We start from the raw sequence: 18741 nt of genomic DNA on the forward strand, positions 1-18741 counted from the left end.
GTAGTCCTGCGGCTGCCGGCCCCGGCCAGGTCCGGTCCCGAGCTGCTCCCCCCCCGGACCCGCTCCGCACCCCCCCGGCCCCGCTCCGCACCCCGCACCCCGCCTGTTGCTCCGCGCCCCGCTCCCGGCTCCGCGCCCGGCTCCCGGTTCCTCGCCCCTCTCCCGGCTCCGCGCTCCCCCTGTTGCTCCTCGCCCCGTTTCCAGCTTTGCGCCCTGCTCCCGGTTCCGCTCCCACCTCCCGGCTCCGCACCCGGCTCCGCTCCCGGCTCCGGGCCCTCTCCAAGGCTCCGCGCTCCCCCTGTTGCTTCTCGCCCCGTTTCCAGCTCTGCGCCCTGCTCCCGGCTCCGCGCTCCCCCTGTTGCTCCGCGCCCCGTTCCCGGTTCCTCTCTCAGCCCCCGGTTCCGCACCCGGCTCCGCTCCCGGTTCCTCGCCCCGCACCCGGCTCCGCGCCCCCCCTGTTGCTCCGCGCCCTGCTCCGTGCCCCCTTCCCAGCTCCGCTCCATCTCCGCGCCCCGGCCCTTCTGCGCCCCCCCCCGCGAAGCAAAACCCACCCCTCTCCCCCCGGGCTGGGGATGGTACTCAGGGGGCTGGGGATGGTCCTTGGGGGGCTGGGGATGGTCCTCGGGGGGGCTCAGCCCCACTGCAGGCATCGGGGCAGGAGCACGGAGCTGCTGCTCTCACCTTCCCGGGGGCTTTGTGAGGAGCTTTTGGCCAGGGAAAAGCAAAGCAGAGCCGTGGCCAAGGGGTCCCTTTTTTTTTTTTTTTTGGGGGGGGGGCCACTCGGGACAGGTCGTGGCCATGGGGTCCCGTGGCAGCCCCTCCGGGACAGGTGGTTGGAGCGCTCACATCCAGCCGTGTCCCCGGGTTTGCTTTTTGCACTTTTGAAACCTCCCCAGGAGGCGATCGGTGGAGGAGCGAGGTTGGGTCCGGTTCAGGGTCCGGGTCCTGGAGATAGGAGCTGGGGAGGGTGGGGGGGGCCCTGCCTCGCAGCTGTGCTTTGAGGCAGGGTTAAAGTGTGCGCAGTGAGCTCAGGACCGGAGGGTTTGGGTGCCTGCACCCCTTCCCTGGCCCTGTGCCCACGCTGTCCCCGTCCTCGGGATGGAGAGGTCACCGGGGATGAATCTGGGGTTCAGGATAGGCCCAGTGGAGGGGAGGGTGTGGATGAGGCTGGGCACCCCGTCTGCTCCTCCCTCACGGCCTTTGCCTCGGCCCCTCCGCCACCGCAGCGCGGCTTCCCCGGCTCTCGGGGCGCCATCACCCCAAGGCTGCTCCCTGCAGGACCCCCCCTCTGCCCGGTGCCGCCCGGCCGAGCCCCGCTGAGCGATGGAGGGGGACCCTGCGCTGCGCCTCCGCGTCTTCGACCTCAACTGCTGGTGAGTCCAGAGTCTGCCGGGGCTGCGGGGACGGAGACGGGGACAGCCACCCCAGGGGATGGGGGCCTGGCCATGGGGCTACCTGCCTGCCCCCTTTATTTCGGGTTCGCACCGCTCTCTCAGCCCCAAAAGGCTGTGAGGTGCTCGGCTGGGCAGTGCCCCTTGTCCCCACTCCCCACTTACACTCCCCCTTCTCCCACCAGGAAAGGGCCCCCCATTTCCACTCCATCTCGGGTGGGCATCTTCGCCTTGCAGGCAGGAAAATCTGTCCCCAAACAGGCTCCCTGCACACCCCTCTTGTCCCCATGTCCCCACAAGGCCCTTTCTCCCTACCCTCCCTTTCCCCCCAGCTGCCTCCTGCCCCGTATCATTACCAGCACCCTCTCCCCCCTCATTCTGTGTCCCCACGTGCCCCAAACCTCCCCCAACCCCCCCGAGCTGTCACCGCCTGCCCCTCTCCACCAGGGCCATCCGCTACCTGAGCAAGCGGCGCCAGGAGCGCATCCGGCTCATCGGGGACAGGCTGTGCCAGGAGGGCTTCGACCTGGTGCTCCTGCAGGAGGTGAGGCCACGCGTGAGCTGAGCGCGCCCGGTCTCAGCCCCGTGAGCCCAGGGGCTCCCGTCCTCCGCCCGTGCCGCTGTCCCGCAGGTATGGAGCGAGCAGGACTACAGCGACCTGAAGGCGAAGCTGGGAGGCTGCTGCCCATACTCCCATTATTTTCGCAGGTGAGGGGGGCCAGGCTGCTCCCCTTTTTCCCCCCGGGTGTCCCCAGGGCTGTGCCGGGGGGGTTTGCCCCATGGAGAGACCACGGTGCGGGTGCTGTTGGTGTCCTGGCCCCGTGGCACCGGGGAGCGCGGCGCATGGGGACGCACGGCGGACCCCAGGGTAGAGGGAGGGAGATATGGGGAGGGGGCACACGCTCACTGCACCCCCCGTCCCGCAGCGGTGTCATCGGCAGCGGGCTCTGCATCTTCTCCAAGTTCCCCATCCTGGACACGCTGCTCTACCAGTACTCGCTCAACGGTTACCCCTACATGGTGAGTGGGGTAGGGGGGCACGCGGCACCCCCAGGACCCCACAGAGCCACGCCGGACCCCATCTCTCCTCTTCCCTTCTTCCAGCTCCAGCACGGGGACTGGTTCTGCGGCAAGTCCGTGGGGCTCGCCGTCATTAACATCTCCGGGATCGTCTTCAACGTCTACGTCACCCACGTGAGCACCTCGGTGTGGGGGACACGAGTGGCCGCGTGGCCTTTGCTGTCCCCTCCCTGCGGCAATTTAATGAGATAGTGCCTAGGGTGGGGGGGCTGCGTCCCAAAAGCCGGGCTGTGCAGTGGGGTGGGGGTCCTTTTGGTGGGGTCAGCCAGCAGCCACGGGATTTGAGAGACCCCCAAAGGGGCCGGGTGGGTTGTAGGGAGCCCTGGAGCTGCAGAGGGAGGTCACGGCCCCTTTGCCCCCCTGTTTTTGGCAGCTGCACGCCGAGTACTGCCGGGAGAAGGACGCCTACCTGCCGCACCGCGTGGTGCAAGCCTGGGAGCTGCTGCAGTTCATCCGGTGAGCGGCCACGGACTGTGGCTGGGGGGTACCGGGGGGGGGTCCCAGTTTCCCACCCCCACCCCCCCGGGGTGTGGCGGGGGAGGCTGAGCCGGTGCCGTCCCTGCAGGCACACGGCGAAGGCGGCCGACGTGGTGCTGCTGGGGGGGGACCTGAACATGCACCCCCAAGACGTGGGCATCCGGCTGCTGCGCTGCTGGACGGGGCTGCGGGACGCCTTCACCGAGACCAAGCACTTCGAGGTGAGCGGCACGGGCTGAGCGGGGGGCTCGAGGGACACCCCCGTGTCCGGGGGGGGTCCTGAGCCATGCCGGGACATGGTGCTTGCTCGCAGGGCTGCGAGGACGGCTGCACCCTGATCCCCAACAACTGCTTCACCGTCAATTCAGAGCTGCAGCCCTTCCCGCTGGGCATCCGCATCGACTACATCCTCTACAAGGTGACGGGGACCCCCCCTGGGCTGGGATGGGGGGGTTATGTAGGGGGACACCTCCTGACCCCGCTGTGTCCATGCCCAGGCTGGCTCCGGCTTCACGGTGAGGTGCGAGGAGCTGCAGACCACCACGGGGACAGCCCCGGGCATGGATATCCCCTACTCGGACCACGAGGCCGTGATGGCAACGCTGCACGTCCAGAGGACGGGGCAGGCAGCGGGTGTCACCCCCAGCACGGCCGGTAAGGAGGGGGGCACCCCCCCAGCACCCCCCTTTTTGGGGGATCCTGGTGAACAACCGACCAGGCGAGAGGTTGGTTCAAGACGGAGAGGAAATTTTGGGGATGCTTCCTCTTCCCAGCGCGTCCCCTTTCGGGGAGGGAGCTGGCGGAGGGGCGCGGGGATGGGGAGAAAAAAGGGTACAGAGGGGGGTGCCGCTTCACTGAGCCCCCCCGCCTTGTCCCCGCAGTGCCGGCGCTGGTGGAGGTGCTGAGCGAGGCGCGGACCGAGGTGCGCGTGGGGCTGCAGGCGGCGCGGCGGCAGCGCTACTCCTCGGGCAGGATGGCCCTGCTGGCCCTGCTGCTGCTGCTGCTGCAGGCCGCGGCCGCGCTGGGCGCCCTGGCGGGGCTGGCGGAGGGGCAGCCCTTCCCCAAGCTGTCCTTCGCCCTGCTGGCCTTCCTCGCCCTCGGCGTCCTCCTCCTCGCCACCGGCCTCCACCTCTTCCACACCATCGAGGTGAAGATGCTGCAGGGCACCGAGGAGCAGATGCGGATGGCGCTGGGGGTGCTGCAGGAGCGCCCCGGACGCTCCTGACCGGGGGCTTGGGGGGGGTTCATCCCCGGCCCCATCCTGACCCGGCTCAGACCCTTTTTTCTCCTTGACTTTGGGATTTTGGTGAGCAGTGCTGCGGCAGGCTCGGTAGCGCAGGTTCCACAGCCGCCTTCTGGGGTGGAATTGAGGTTTTGGGACAAAAGGTTTGCCCCCGTGGGAACCATGGTGGAGGCAGGCTTTAATTATCTTTTTTTAATATGCCCTTTCTGTCTGGATGGACACCCCGGGGTGTGCGAGCACCTCGGCCTCCCCCTGCCCAGGACAGCCCCAGGGGCTCCCCCTGAGAGCTTTGGGCCACCCCAGCAGCCGGATTTGAGTCATAGAGAAAATAAAGGCGGTGTTTGAGCCCTAGGGCCGCATCTGGGAGGCTTTATTCAAAGGGAGGGGGCTTGCAGCAGGGCCAAACGAAATGCAGCCGGGAAGGTGTGGGGGCACGGGAGGAACCTTTGGGTGAGGGCGGCCACGGAGGAGCCTGCACCCAGCAGCCCTATGACAGCCCAACACAGCCGGGGACTGCAGAAAGCACCGTGTCAGCAGGGGGAACGGCCCTGCAGCACCTGGAGACTCCTTAAAGGTCCGAGAGATCGGTGCGAAGGGCACTTTGGCATCGGCAAGCAGGAAGAGCCCCAAAGGGGCAAGGAGGAAACAGCCACCAGCGGCTCTTGTCCTCTGTGTCACACGCACCTGGTGCCAGCCCTGGGCAAAATCCACCGGGAGAGCGGCTGGTTAAATGTCCCCGTCCCCCTAAAGTCACGTGGAGGTTTGTGACCCTGGTTTCCTGCAGGGGATGGGGACGGTGGCACCCAAAAGCAGAGATGCTGTGCGCTCAGCCCGCTCTGGCCGTTGCTGGTCCCAATTGTAGAGCCAGATGTGTCGGGCTGGGATGGATGTCCTGGGTCGGGAGGGATGTCCTGGGTTGGGATGGATGTTTGAGGTTGGGATGGATGTTCCAGATTGACATAGATGTTCAAGGTTGGGATGGACGTCCCAGGTTGAGGTGGATGACCTGAGCTGGGATGGATGTCCCAGGTTGGGATGAATATCCTGGGACGGGATGGATGTTCCACATTGGGATGGATGTCCCGGGATGGGATGGATGTCCTGGGTAGGGACAGATGTCCTCTGGTGGCTTCCCAGGGCTGCTCCTGATGCTGCCCCTCCACACCTGGCACCTCCGCTGAGCTCTCCCTGTGGTGGCCGTGGTCACGTCCTCACTGCCGGGAGCGAAGTCCTCTGGGGCCCGGGAGGGCCAAGGCACAGGGCAGGCTGGGTGCCGCTGGGGACTCCACACCCGCTGGGACCAGGCACAGCCTGTCCCGAAGAAGCAGCAGCACAGCTCGAGCACGAGGGGCTCTGCAGGACCAAAAGCTTCCGATGCCGCTGGCTGGGTCTGGGCAGCGTCCTCCTCGCAGGGGTCACATCCATGGGATCTCCAGCGCCGGGCGAGACCCCAATAACCCATGTTTTGTTTTGTTTGTTGTTTTTTTTTTTTTTTTTTTTCTCCTCTAGCAAGCTCTGTGCAGAGCCACTGCAGCCCACGCGTTTCATGCCCCCTGCAAATTCCGTTTCCAAGCAAGCGCAAGGCGAAGGCGCTCCAGCCGCACGCGGGGACGCCCTCTCCGCGCCCCAGAGCCGGGGGGTGCTCCTCGGTGCCACCCCCGCCTGCATCCACCAGCGGGTCTGGCCCCTCCGCAGCAGCTTTTGGCAAGCGGGGACCTGGCTTTGCCACGGCAGCAGCTGCCCGCGAGGCAGCTCAGGGCGGTGGTCGGCCGGGGGGGGGTCTGCTCATGCACCCCCCCGGGAGGAGCCGGGGGGTCGGTCAGGCGTGCAGCTCGCTGAGCCGCTTCTCCTCCTGCATCTGGATGAGGGCGTTGCGCTTGTTCACCACGTCCAGCAGCTGTGCCAGGGTCTCCTTCTCGGCCACGCAGTCTTCGGCTGTCTTCAGGGCTTCTGCAGGAGCAGGGGGCTGCAGTGGGGCCGAGGTGGGGGGGTCCCAAGCCTGGCCCCGCTCCCCCCCCATCCCGCACGGGCGCTTACCCTCCTTTTCCATGTACCAGCGCAGCTTCTGGTCCAGCTGCCACTGCTGCTCCTCCAGCTTCAGCTCCTGTACCCTGCGGGGAGGGAAGGGTGGGGGGGTTCTGGGCATGGGGTCGGGGATTTGGGGGGGGGGTCCCAGGCAGCCTTTATCTCCCCCGGCCTTACGCAATCATGAGGTCTGACTCCTCGGACATGAGGCTGTTCTTCTTCTGCACCAGGTACAGCAGCTGGTTCATCCACTGCGTCTTCTGGTCGGCCGGGCTGCCTGTGGGGCAGCAAGGGGGGGATGAGTGGGGTGCAGACCCCAACCTTGGGCACCACGGGGGCCCTGGCGCCCTGTCCTTACCTCCCTCATCCCGGAGGAACTTCTCCAGCTTGATGCCTTGCTGCTCCAGCTCGCGGAAGGTCACTTCGATCTCCTCCAGCCGCCTCTGGATGGCCTGCGAGGGGAGGGTGGCAATCAAACGAGATCCGGGGCATCCCGGTGTATGGGATGGGGATGGGATGGGGATGGGGATGGGGATGGGGACCTGGCTCAGCCCATCAGGGTTACCTGTGCTTTGCAGAACCGCTTCATCTGTGCCTCCCGCACCCGGCGGGGCAGCGTGCGCTTGCAGGTGGCGTACTTCAGGTCCCCAAGGATCGGGCACTGCAAAGGGACGCAGGGGGTCAGGCAGGGCCGGCCCCAAAACCTCGGCATCAGGCCAGTGAGAGCCCAGTGGGGTCACTGCTGTTTGGGGACAGCACTCACAGACTCCCCTATGGTGCCCAGGTCCAGGCCTTCCTCCTCCTCTGCCCCCTCCTCCTCTTCCTCGCTGTCACTCTCCTCTGAATCTGCACCCCCAAAAAAAAATAAGAGCTGTTTCAGGCCACCCGGCAGCAGTGGGGCATGGCAGGGTGCAGGAGGGCCCCAGAGATCCCAGCAGGCAGCCACCCACCTTCCTCCATGTCCACCTCGTGGTCCTCCTCCTCCTCCTCCTCCCAGGCAGCCAGCCCCGGCCGCAGGGCAGGCAGGGCCTCGGGCGCCGCTTGCAGCCGCAGCCGGGCTGGTTTTGGGGGCGCCTCGGCCTCAGCATCCCCGGTGAGGCTCAGCGTGGACAGGCTGAGCTTCTCCAGGGGCGAGAGGACGATCTTCCTCCTGCCTCCTCCCTCCTCAGCCTCCTCTGCCTCCCGTTGGGGCTCTGCGCCGGGACCCTTGTCCTCCTCTGGGACATCATCCTCCCCCGAGGGTGCCACCTCCTGCTCCTCCACCTCTCCGGTGTCCGCAGCATCCTCCTCCGCCCCGGGTTCTTCCCCCAGCTCTGGGGTTGCCAGCGGGGACTGTGGGGACCCGAGCACCTCCTCGCCCTCAGGGGATGCACAGGGGCTCTCAGCGTCCGAAAACGTGGGGTTGGCATTGACATCCTAGGGCAAAGCCAGGGGTGGTGCACCGTGGGGCCAGAACGAGCAGCCACCCCTCTCCAAAATTTCTGGGGCCCGATTTCACCTATGGGGATTTACGGCTACTTACCCCATCGGGCAGCACCGGGGGCTCACTGGGGGGCATATCCATACCGGGGGCGTTGGGGTCGTGAAGCAAGCAGTAAAAATGACCTGGAGCGGGGGCACGAGCGTGTGACGAGCGAGCGAAGAGATTGCAGAGCAGAAAGCCACCCGTCCCCAGCACCTCATCCCAAGAACCCTGTCCCCAAGCCCTGCTCACCGTCCTCCTCGTGGAAGGCGTAGTCGCCCAGGCGCAGCGTGGCCCCGCACTGCCAGCACTGGAAGCAGCCGCGGTGGAAGAAGTGCCCCTCGGCGCTGGCCCTCTCCAGGATGTAGACGCGCCGGCCACAGAAGTAGCAGGCGTCGCTGCTCTCCCCACGGGACGGCGGCTGCAGAAGGAGAGGGAGGGTTGTGGGGGCACGGGGTGACGGCACCCACCCGGCCCCGGGGCTTTGCGGGCGCCGGGGAGGGGGGCATGGGGTTTTGCCCCCCTCTCTGCTCGCTGCTGGCACCACGCAGGGAGCGGCAGGACTCGGCTCCGGAAAACCAGTTGGGTCAGGAAACTTGCTGGGAGGAGCAGCCAGCCCGTGGGCGGCCGCTTGCGCAGCGCCGGTCCCAGCCCTTGGCTCGTGCCCATGTGCAGGAGGAGCCGCGGTGCCACCACCCCCCCGTGCCCACCCCGAGGGTCCCCTCCCCGGGGCAAAGCGAGGACCAACCTGCGCGGGGTCCGCGGTGGCGGCTGGTGGCTGGCTGTGGTCACCATCCAGAGGGTCTCCGTCCAGTGCTGTGTCCACCTAAGAGCGTGCCAAGGTGGGGGGGTCAGCACCCGTTGCCCCCCCGTGGGTTGCACCCCCCAGAGCATCCCTCGTGGTGCGCGGTGCGGACCCACCTCGGCGTCCCTGTGGATCTTTTTGGCCTCGGGGTCCTTCTGGGCGCTCTCCTGCTGACACAAACGGGGGGCTCGGAGCTGGGGGGGCACGGCCGTGGGGTGCCACGAGGGGCTGGGGGGTGCTGGGGTGCTCACCTGGGCACGTTTGTGGGTCAGGGTGCGGCTCTTCTGCAGCTTGCTGAGGAAGAGGATGGCGCCCCTCGTGCCGCGCGGGGACAGCGGCTTCTTGCTGACCTCCGCCGACGCTGCGCAGAGGGGACGTGCTGGGGACGCACCCTGACAGCGGGCAGCACCCAGCCGGCCCCGGGGGGGGCTGAGGGTGGGATAAACCCCCCCGAAATCCCTCACCTGGAGAAGGTTTGAAGGCTTCATAGAACTGGCTGAGGTAGGTGATGAGCCCCAGGCGGTCGGGCTCCGCCATCGAGGCCATTTCGGTGCTGGAGAGGACGGGTTGGATGCCCAGCTCCTGCTCCGCCGTGTCCAGCATCAGCTGGTGGATCCCGACGGGATCCTGGGGGTCCACGGCGTGGAAATCCCTGCGGGGAGGGTGGGTGCCGTCAGGGTGGGCTCTGCAGGTCGGGGGTCCCGGGGGCCGGGCACTCACACCAGGTCGGGGCGGAATCGGTGGACGAGGGCGCAGAGAGCCAAGCCGCTGGTCCAGGAGCTGGTGAAGTCGGTGACCTCCACGCCGCGGTACCCGGCCGTGCTGGCCTGGCACCACCGCAGCAGCTCCTCGTAGGCGTCTCCGGAGACAGCTGGGGAGGCAGCACACGCGTCCCCATCCCACCCCGGGGACACCCCCTCCGCAAAGCCCCCCTCCCTCAGCTTTAAATGCAGCCCCCCGGGGACCGCCCCCGTGCAACCTCCCCACCCCAAAGCCCAAGGAGCGGGTTGGTGAAGCACCCGTGGGTGTTTCATGGCTCGGCACCAGAAGGAAGGGGACACCTCCTGCTGCTGGAGAAGGCAGCGGGGGGGCCGTGTCCCCACGGGGGTAGAAGGGATGGATACGAGCGGTGCCACCAGGATGGAGACGCGGGCGGTGCTGGGAGGAGCGCAGCGGGCGGCTGGGCACCAGCCAGGGCTCCGGCACGAGAGGAGGAGGATGGGGAGGGGAATCAGGGCAGGAGCCGCTCTGCCGTGGGCTGCCAGGGGGGTCCTGGTGGCGGGGAGGGGCTGGGGCAGGACCGATCGCTCCTACCGGTGCTGAGCCGGTTGTCTCTCCTCTTCTTGTGGTCCACCTCCACCGTGCCCACGAGGTAGAGGTCCCGGACCTGCCAGCGGGGACACGCAGGTCACCAACCGCACTGAGATGTTGGCACCGTGCCGGGAGGTGGCCTTGGTGAGGGGGACACCCAGACCCCCCCCAGCTCCCAGCACCTCCCCAGCACCACCTGCATCCCCAACGGGAAATGCGTTACGCTCCCTGGGGACCTGCAGCCTCAGCCTGACACCCCTGGGGGACAGGGGACCTCACAAACCGGTGTCACCCGGTGTCACCCAGCCCCGGATGGGGGCTAAGCAGGATGGCTGCTCTCCTCCGTGCCCGAGCGGGGCTGGGTAGCAGAGACCCGGGGCTCTGCACCCCAAAAAAAAGCTCAGGGCTGGGTACCTGGTTGGCTTTGATGGCGTGCAGGTTGATGTTGGGGTAGCGCGTGGCGGGGTCGATGCTGTACTGGCTGACGTTCTTGTTGGTGTTGTCCGGGGAGGTTTGCGAAAGGTGCTGGTAGATGCTTTCCCTGGGCGTGAGGGAACAGCGCTGGGTGCCACCGCGGGGACACGGCCCCTTTTTGGCCACCCCACCGAGGAGACAGAAATCCTGATTTGGGATCAGCCCAGCCGGGCTGGGGGTAGCTCTCACCTCTCGGCCAGCACCTCCAGCGGGGGGGTCCCGGCCGCCCACCGCCGCACCATCCACGCCGCGTCGAAGGCGGCCAGGAAGCCCCTGGCCACACCGGTGCCCAGAGGCCAGAAGGGCTGCGGAGAAAAAGGTGAGAGAGGGATGGGGCTGGAGAAAGGGACGGGGCTGGAGCCACGCAGCCGGTCGGGGCGGCTGGGAGGAGGCGCGGAGCTGCCGGGCTTGGCCGGAGATGAAAGCGGGGAGAGACAGCGAGACGCGCGGGGAGCGGACGGACAGACGTCTCCTCCCCAGCCCCACGGCTGCAGCCAGACGCTGCCACCGATGCAGTCACGTCTGGGGAGGAGCCGGGCTGCTCCTCCACCCCGAAAATCTCCGGTGGGGATGCAGAAGGGACGACCCCGTCCCCACCAAAGCGTCCCGCTACCAGGCACCCCAAATGCTTCCGCTGTTGGGGAACGTGCCCGTGGGGACGGGGGCGAGAAGCACTCAGGGATGGGGAACACAGCGCAATAAACGCATCAGGCAGCCCTTGCTGGGAAAGGGGAAACTGAGGCATGGCCCTCACCTCCACCAAGCAGTCGCCCACCAGCCCCAGCAGCAGGCGCGCCCCGTTGTGCTCCCGCACCAGCGCCGCGTTCTCGGAGCGGGTCATGCAGGTGAAGTCGAACATGTCGACGTCGGGCAGGGCCCGGTGGTTGAGGGCGAACTCCAGCTCGGGCAGGCGGTAGTTGGTGGAGAAGTTGGCGGCTTCCTTGGCGTAGCTGAGGAGGGCGTCCCGGTTCACGTTCTCGTCGGCCAGGAGGCTCTCGATGTCCGGTTTGTCCTGCGGGGACGGGGATGGGGAAGGGGTGAATGCGGCCAGGCTGCGGGCGGTGGCGTTTGTCCCCCAGCCCAGGGGGACGGGCAGCTCCTGGGGCCGGATCCTGCCCGCCTCACCTGCAGGATGACCCCCTTCTTGAGCAGGCTCTGCTTCTTGGCCGTCATGACGAAGTAGTGAGTGTCGTCCTTGTAGTAGACGATGTTTTCCAGGTCGATACCTGCCGATGGGGAAGGGGCTGAGCGGAGCCGCGTGGGGCCACCAAGCATCCCCTGAGTGGGGGCACCGTGTGGGGACACACATCCCACCCCAGGGGGGACATCCTGGGTGCACCGGGGGATAAAAGGGAACCCCCAGGGTCTCCATCACCGCTTGGGGCCCACCGACCTGTTTTGTTGTAGAGGTTTTGGAAGAACTTCTGGTTGTAGATCCGCGCCACGCCGCTGATCTCCGACACCTCCACCTCGGCCCGGCTGTGGCGGTTGACGAAGTTGGTGGTGATGCCGATGGCCACCTTCCCCCGCGTCTCCTTCCTCTTGAACCCCTCGGGGACGAACTTGCCGCCGCCGGCCGAGATGAGGACGTCGAACTCGTAGTGGTTGAGGGGAGAGGAGCTGGGCTGCAGCACAGCCCGCCAGCCGCCTGCGGAGAGGGGGGGGGTCACGGCGTGGGGCTGGGCTTTTGGGGGCACCATTTGCGCCTCGTCCCCTCCCCGGAGGGCTCAGAGCCACCGCCGCAGCCCTGTCCTTGTCCCCGGGGACGCCACCGGTGCCTTACCCTGGCCGTCCCCCCTGCTGGCGGGGGGCAGGAGGTCCTTGAACTGCACGTTGATGTGCACCTCCACGCCCAGCAGCAGGGCCACCTTCAGCAGGATGAGCTGCAGCTGACGGATGCCTGCGGGGGGGACAGAAAGCACCGGGAGCTGCGCCCACATCCGCGTGTCCCCCACCCCGGTCCCCGGGGAGCCCCCAGCACCCGACTCACTGATGTGATCCAGCGTGCCGGTGCAGAAGCGCCCGTAAAACTTCTTGGCCCCCAGCGCCCGCAGGTCGTGGATGGTGAAGGGCCAGAGGTGCAGGACGTTGTTGCGGGAGAAGACGTCGCGCTTCTCCACCAGCACCACGCGCGCGCCCAGCAGCGCCAGCTCGATGGCCACCCGCAGCCCGCAGGGGCCAGCCCCCACCACCAGGCACTGCGGAGGGGACGGGCGGTGGGATGGGGGCAAATCTCGGGGCTCAGCATCTCCCCCCTTCCCCGTCCCAGTGCAGGATCCGGCCCTCCCCGCTCCCTTTCCTTGCTCCCCGGTGCTGCTCCTTGCAAAGTGGGGGCCCTGCGGGGTGAACCTCCCGCCCCCCCCTCCCCGGCTGAACCTTTGCACGGTGGCGATTTGCAACGGCAGCAATTCAGTGCTGGCCGAGATAAGGCGCCCACGCTTCCCCTCTGCAGCAGATGGGGAACGGGGAAATTTTCACCAGCATCGGGCTCTGAAGTTTGAAGTGCTGCCAGCCGGGAGGTGACAGCAGGGACAAAAGCTGTCAGCCCTTGGAAGGGCAGGAGGGGAATCCCCAGCCCCAGGGGGACACCCGGTGCTGGCACCCTAAGGGCACAGCATGTCCCTTGGCCCCTTCACGCCACGGAGAGGCAGCAGGGCTAATGAACAGCCCCAGCAGCACCCCAAAGGGCACATCCCGCATCCTCAGTGTGCGAGTGAGGACGTCCCAGTGGATGCCCTCACCCCAGGGACGTGGCACAGGGCACGGAGGGACCCAAACCCACACCCCACGGCCAGCGGTACCTTGGTGTTGGCGCACGCCGTGCCTTGGTCGTAGTCCTTGTGCCCGGCTTTCTTATCCAGCTTGCTCCACAGGGCCTTGGCGTTCCAGTAGTTGAGGCCAGCCTTGAGGCCGTGGTAGAGCTGCAGCCCGCTGCCCTGCAGCCCCAGCTGCTGGCACAGCTCCTCGAAGCAGCTCAGCACCTCCTGGCACTGCCCGGCCCGCAGGAAGCTCTCGAACAGGGCATGGGCCGGGTTGGCCGGCTCGCCGTCCGGCACGCTCATCCTGCCTCAGCTGGCAGCCTGGTGGGACAACGGGGGTAAGCAGGGACAGCAGGGGACAGCAGGGACAAGCAGGGGACCCCCTGAGCCCCCATCCTTGCCAGGGATGCTGCAGGACCTGGTGTCTCGGCGCGAGGTTTCCCAGCGGGTGCTGCAGCCGTCGCGGACCCCGCGGCGATTTGGGTGAGGGGGACACCGAAATCTGTCCTCTTTCTGACAGCGCCTGGCTGAGCCTCCTCTGGGTGCTGCACCCAGCAAGCCACGGTGTCACCCTGCAGCGGGTGACGTCAGGGGAGGGGACGGGGACGGCTGCGGGTGGCGAGCGGCTTCCTCTGTGCTGCTTGTACCTGCAGCGAGCGAGAGCAGAGCGGGGACGTTTGGAGCAATGAGGTCGCTTCCTTCCTCCTCACAACGGGGCAGCCAAAGGGGGCCCCGGCTGCCAGGACAAACCGCAGGGTCCCAGTTTAGCAGCTGCCCCAAAAAGCAGCAAAGCCCAGCTGCTCAGCACCCACGGGGCAGGAAGGAGCAGGATGGGTTTTGCAAAGCAGCGAGGGGAGATTCGCGCCCACCTCCGCCTCTGCTGCCCCGGCGGGGCGGAAGCTGCCAGCCTCGAGGCACGCAGAGACGAGCAGGGAGGAAGCAACGAGGGGGGGGGAAATAAAAAATAAGCAAACCACGGCACCGATGGCCCCGGCAGTCATCTTCTCTGCGAGAGCCAGGGTGCAGAGCATCCCCCAGACCCTCCCCGTGCCCAGCTTCTCCCCGTGCGCTCCCTGCAGCCGCCAAGCGCCCGGCGCCGTCCCCAAGCCCCGGTGCCACCGCGAGCCGAGCACCATCCCGTGCCACCTTGTCCTGGCACAGCCCGCAGCTTGAAGCTTTGCCCTCTCCAGCCAGCCCCAAACCCCGGGGGCTGGGAAATCCTCGCCAAACCCTGGGGCTGGGAAAAACCTCCCCAGCCCCGCAGAGCAGCCGGCCAAGGCAGCGAGGAGGAGCAGCCCGGTGAAAAGTCTCGCCCAGGAGCCGCCGCGCTCCTACCTTTGAACCATTGAGCTTTGCCCTCACGTGGAGCTCCCCGAAGGCAGCGGCCGGCCCCACGGCTCTGCAGCGAGGTGCCGGAGGGGGGGAAGGACACCGCAGCCGAGCCGCGCTGCCTTCGGCAGGGCAGGGAGAGGCGTTTTGGCACTGGAGAGCCCGAATTCCAGCTGGGTTTCAAGCCCGGTCTCTTTCCAGCAGTGCCTCAGAGGACGCAAAGTGGTTGTGCACCTCCCGAGCATCACAAACAGGAAACCTCAGCATTTTAACCTCTTCCTGCCTGGGCAGACACAAGGACGAAGCAGCCAGCTGGGCTGGAGCAGGTGCCCACGGGTCCCCAGGGTGGCGGCGCGGGGACGAAGGGCACAAGCCACGCGTTCGTGGCAGCGGGGGCGGGTTTCTGAGCATCCCCCACACGGTGCCAGGGGGAAATAAGGAGCAGAAAAACCTGGGGAAACTGAGGCAGCGCTGCCAACCTGACCGGAGCAGGCAGGCACGCCAGCCCACAGCTTCCTTCCCTCCTCCTCCCCAGGAGGCTGTTCTGGGCGCTGCGGCTTTTCCCCGGGGAGCTCACACCGCCGCAGGCACGGGGCAGGATGGGGGCCATAAAGCACCCACGCTGGGAGCACCCCTTCCATCTCCACCCCTCGGTTCCCCCCTGGGACGGGAGCTCCCTGTGCCAAGGAACTTTTCCAGCCCCGGCGCTTTGGGCTCGGCGAGGAAGCCCGGAGGAGGCAGAACAAGCAGCCTTGTGTTACGCCGAGTTTCCTACGGAAGCGATGCTCGGGCTGGTGCTCCGCGCCCCCTCTGGCATGCCTGAACCCCCCACGATAATTTCAAGCAAGGGCAGAAACCTCCCCGGATACTCAGCTCCTGCAGATCTGCTGCAAAGAACGAGCCTGCAGCCCGCAGGGGCTGGTGCCAACCGGGGAGGGGGGCACGGTGCTGAGCCTGCTGCCCCCCAGCTCTGCTCTCCCCACGCCCCAGTGTGACTGCTTTTTGCATTTCTGCCTTCAAAACCGCCCCGGCGAGGCAGAGGGAGGAGGTGGGGGTTGCAGCCAGCCCTGACTCAGCTCGTGGTGGCTCCGGTTGGGGCGGCTGCAGAAACGCAGCCCTCGGGGACGTCACCCGGGGCTGGGGCACGCGGAGCAACCCCACAGCAGGGGTGCCCCGCTTCGCTTATGGGGTCACCCCCCCTCCCTTGTTCTCTCCCGCTAGGAAAAGGCAGGGAAGCTGCTGTGGGGTTTCTGGGCTGCCAGCAAACCAGACGTGTCCTCCAGGCACATGGAAAGAGGGTGGGAAAGGACACGGGGCCGCGGTGAGCTAATGCGGGCTGGGAGGGTTTCCAGCAGCAGCAGCAGATTCCCTTGCAGCTGGGCCTCTCCCCTCGCTGGTGAGCGGGCTCCCAGCACGGACCGGGCTGCTTTGGGTTTGGGATCCAGCCCGGAGAGCCCAGGGTCAGGCTGCTCAGCCCAGCCTGGACCTCGGGAAGGTCCTTCCAGGGTCTCAAGGTCGACCAAAAATGCCATGGGTGGGATGGAGCAGCTCTCGGGACCACGCAATGGGGCAGCCCCAAATCCTGGTTTTGGGGCATTGCACTGCTGCCAGAAGGGACCCCAAACTCCTGGTTTTGGCAACTGGTCCCATCGCACTGCTGCTGGAAGGGGTAAAGGCAGAGGGCAGTGCTCTTCCCATCCCCGGCACTGTGCTCAGGGGGAGCAGCGCCCTCCTCCCCGGCATGCCTTCGGGCAGGGAGATGGCCCCGGCCAACGCCCAGAAGCCAGCCCTTATCTGGCCCTGCTTTAATCGTTGCAGGAAGGAGAAAAATCAGGCGGCTGCTCCAGCTGGGGCCGGGTCGGTGGGTGTGTGGGCACATCCTGGCCGAACCCTTGGCTCGTGGCAGCTCCGGGCACTGCAGCAGTGCCCGAGCCCCCCTCGTTCCCCGGGGTGCAGCTGCTGGGAGAAGGGTGAAGGACGGGGACAGACCCATCACTGGTCACAGCGAGGGGCTGGCTGCTGCAAAAAAATACCCTGGGAAGCTCGTGCTGAAAGCCTGGGGTACCGAAATCCCCAAGGTACCAAAATCCCCAGGGTACCAACCACGGGCAGGTCCCAGCTGCGGCTCCTGCGGCCACCACCAGCAGAAGCGCGCCCTTCTCGGGGCATTTTGGCACCGTCCTTTGCAGGGGATCCCCAAAACCACAGCCCAGCCCCGTCAGACGTGGCTCCGGGGGTGTCACTCCCCCAGCCTTTGAGCTGCTCGGCGCCAGGGGCTCGCCTTCGTCCCCCCCGCTCAGCGCCACCCCCTCGGGGCGCGCAGAAGGAGCCTCCTGCAGCCGAGCCGTGCTCGGGAGGAAGTCAGCGAGCAGCCAGCCCTGGTGTCTCTTTCCTCCTCCTCCTGCTTCTCCTTCATCTCCAGCCCCAGCTGTCCCCGTGGGGCCATCTGACCGCGGCCAAGGGTACGGGGACAGCTCTGTCCCTCTCCTTGACGCAGTTTCGCACCGACAGACGTTTCCGGGAAGCCTCTCGCTTGGGCTGGGCAAAAATAACTCAGCCCGGCCTCTGCTCCGGCCTCCTGCTGCTGGGGATGCTCTGCCTGCGGAGCAGCAGCAGCTGTGCCTTGGGGGGACGGCGGGCTCGTGAAGCCCGGGGGCTCTGCACCCCAAAAATTGGGGCTGGGACCACCAGGGATGGGGGCACAACAGGGGGTGGAGGGAGACGGAGCAGAGGCTTACACGGAGCATCCTCCTGGGATGGGGGAAGCCCCTGTCCCTTTGCAAAGCTCTTCCTGCTCGGTACTGGGAGCACTGGTGCTACTGGGGAAGGGTCCAGGAGGGGGGGGGCTGCTCCCTTTGCCCTCTGCCCCGTGGTGGCAGAGCCGAGGGGCTGCAAGCGAGGACGGGGGGGACCCTGCTGCCCCTGGGGACACTCAGAGGGGCTTCATGGAGACCCCTCGGGGGGACACAAAGCGCCCCCACCGCCACCGAGCAGCCCCAAAAGGCACCCTGGGGACCGCTGCTGGTGCACCCCCCAAGTGCGCGCCCCCACCCCAAAATCACCCCTCGGGGGTTCAGCAACTGGCAGAGCGATGCTGGTGGATGGGATGTCCCTTGGGAAGGGGACATTGGGGTGCTCCCCTCCCCTCCTCCCCCGGGGATGCTCTGCCCGTCCCCTCCCCACTCACCTCCAGGGCTCCGCGCTCGGGGAAACTGAGGCAAAAAAAAAAACAAAAAACGGGGCCGGGGGCGGGCAGGAAGGGGCTGCCCCGTCCCCTCCTCTCTCCTCCCGCTTCCCTGGCCTCTTCCTCCTCCTCCTCCTCCTCCTCTTCCTCCCCCTCCCCACCGCGGGTCCGGGCTGCTGGAAGGCGGCGCTGGGAACAGCCCAGCCGAGGAGAGGAGGGGCAGGGCGGCCGCGGGGGCTGCCCGGCTTTGTGCTGCTGCTGATTTTTTTAATTTTTTTTTTTTTTTTTTACTATTATTTATTTATTTTTAGCTGCGAGCGTGGGTTTTGAGTGCAGCTGCGGAGGCTGCAGCGCCGGAGCTCCTTCCTCCTCCTCCTCCTCTTCCTCCCTCCCCTCCCCAGCCTGGGGGTCCCAGCCCCGCGCTGGCGCAGGGATGCGCAGCGCGACCCCTGCCGCGTTTTTGCCTTCTGGGCTGAGAAAGCAGCCTTTTGGCAAAGCAAAACACAAGGTTCCGCCGCTGAAACACACCGTTTCGCTTCCCATCCCCTACTTCCCTCCTGCCCCCAGAAATAGAGCCTGGGAACCAGGTCCTGCTCCGCGCAGGGGGACGCGCTCAGCCTCGTCCCCAAACGAACCCCCCGCGTCCCCGAGCGCTGCTGCCCTCGGGGAAACTTTGGGGACAAATTTTCCACCTTGGGCAAAGGATCCCAGGGGGGTGACCGTACCTTGGGGCAGAGGATGGAACCGCTGGGTCACCGAAGATTGCTCCTGGCCGGGTGTTTTGGGGGATTTGTCCAGCGGTGGCCTCCTCGGGGTGCTGCTGGCCGCTTGCCCCATACTGGGGCAAGCAGCTGGGCGAAGGGGCTCGCAGGGCGGTGACGCAGGGTGACAACCTGCCACGAGGCTGCGGTGACTCAGGGACACGGGGCGAGCTGGCACACGGAGCCGGGGCTACGTCGGCAACCTGTGAGTCACTCGCGGCGCTGCCTGCGGCCACGGGGACGCGGGACGGCCGGCCCAACACCTCCATCCCTCCTCCCCACAGCCCTTTGGGGTGTCCTCACGGGGGTCCTGGTGCAGGACCCTCACCCACAACCTCCCTATAACCAGACTGGGGTGTTTTGAGCCCCACAACCCCGTGCAAATCCCCTGGGTGCAGGCATGGCGGAGCCCACCCGCGGCTCGGAGGCGCGAGAGGCCG

At 67.0% G+C, this 18741-nt stretch overlaps 2 protein-coding genes across 7 annotated transcripts; one reads left to right on the top strand and one right to left on the bottom strand.

Annotated features, from left to right (window-relative positions):
* SMPD2 (sphingomyelin phosphodiesterase 2) lies at positions 1-5531 on the top strand. 2 transcript variants are annotated; one of them, XM_082778665.1, is made up of 11 exons: positions 1-29; positions 1227-1373; positions 1839-1935; positions 2023-2099; positions 2318-2411; positions 2496-2585; positions 2845-2927; positions 3037-3169; positions 3262-3366; positions 3446-3602; positions 3830-5531. In XM_082778665.1, the coding sequence occupies exons 2-11, from the start codon at positions 1324-1326 to the stop codon at positions 4171-4173; spliced, it is 1230 nt and encodes a 409-aa protein (XP_082634791.1). In that variant the 5' UTR covers positions 1-29; positions 1227-1323; the 3' UTR covers positions 4174-5531. The 2 variants fall into 2 exon arrangements, with proteins under 2 accessions (XP_082634791.1, XP_082634790.1); XM_082778664.1 differs by lacking the exon at positions 1-29 and having other exon boundaries at positions 115-1373.
* A 137-nt stretch (positions 5532-5668) lies between these two features.
* Positions 5669-18721, bottom strand: MICAL1 (microtubule associated monooxygenase, calponin and LIM domain containing 1). 5 transcript variants are annotated; one of them, XM_082778657.1, is made up of 26 exons: positions 18266-18721; positions 14363-14635; positions 13446-13674; positions 13070-13348; positions 12259-12466; positions 12052-12168; positions 11662-11916; positions 11394-11494; positions 11023-11280; positions 10458-10573; positions 10209-10335; positions 9798-9870; positions 9204-9354; positions 8948-9135; positions 8735-8844; positions 8600-8653; positions 8427-8504; positions 7931-8099; positions 7739-7821; positions 7167-7632; positions 6980-7062; positions 6782-6877; positions 6575-6668; positions 6394-6493; positions 6229-6302; positions 5669-6141 (listed from the first exon to the last, which is right to left on the bottom strand). In XM_082778657.1, exons 4-26 carry the CDS (start codon positions 13328-13330, stop codon positions 6011-6013), a joined length of 3393 nt encoding a protein of 1130 aa, XP_082634783.1. In that variant the 5' UTR covers positions 13331-13348; positions 13446-13674; positions 14363-14635; positions 18266-18721; the 3' UTR covers positions 5669-6010. The 5 variants fall into 5 exon arrangements, with proteins under 5 accessions (XP_082634783.1, XP_082634781.1, XP_082634785.1 ...); XM_082778655.1 differs by having other exon boundaries at positions 14363-14639; XM_082778659.1 differs by having other exon boundaries at positions 8600-8650; positions 14363-14639; positions 18266-18720.
* Between the last annotated feature and the right edge of the window lie 20 nt (positions 18722-18741).

This window comes from Aythya marila (genome assembly GCF_965140915.1).
Source record: "Aythya marila genome assembly, chromosome: 24".
Classification (NCBI taxonomy): domain Eukaryota; kingdom Metazoa; phylum Chordata; class Aves; order Anseriformes; family Anatidae; genus Aythya; species Aythya marila.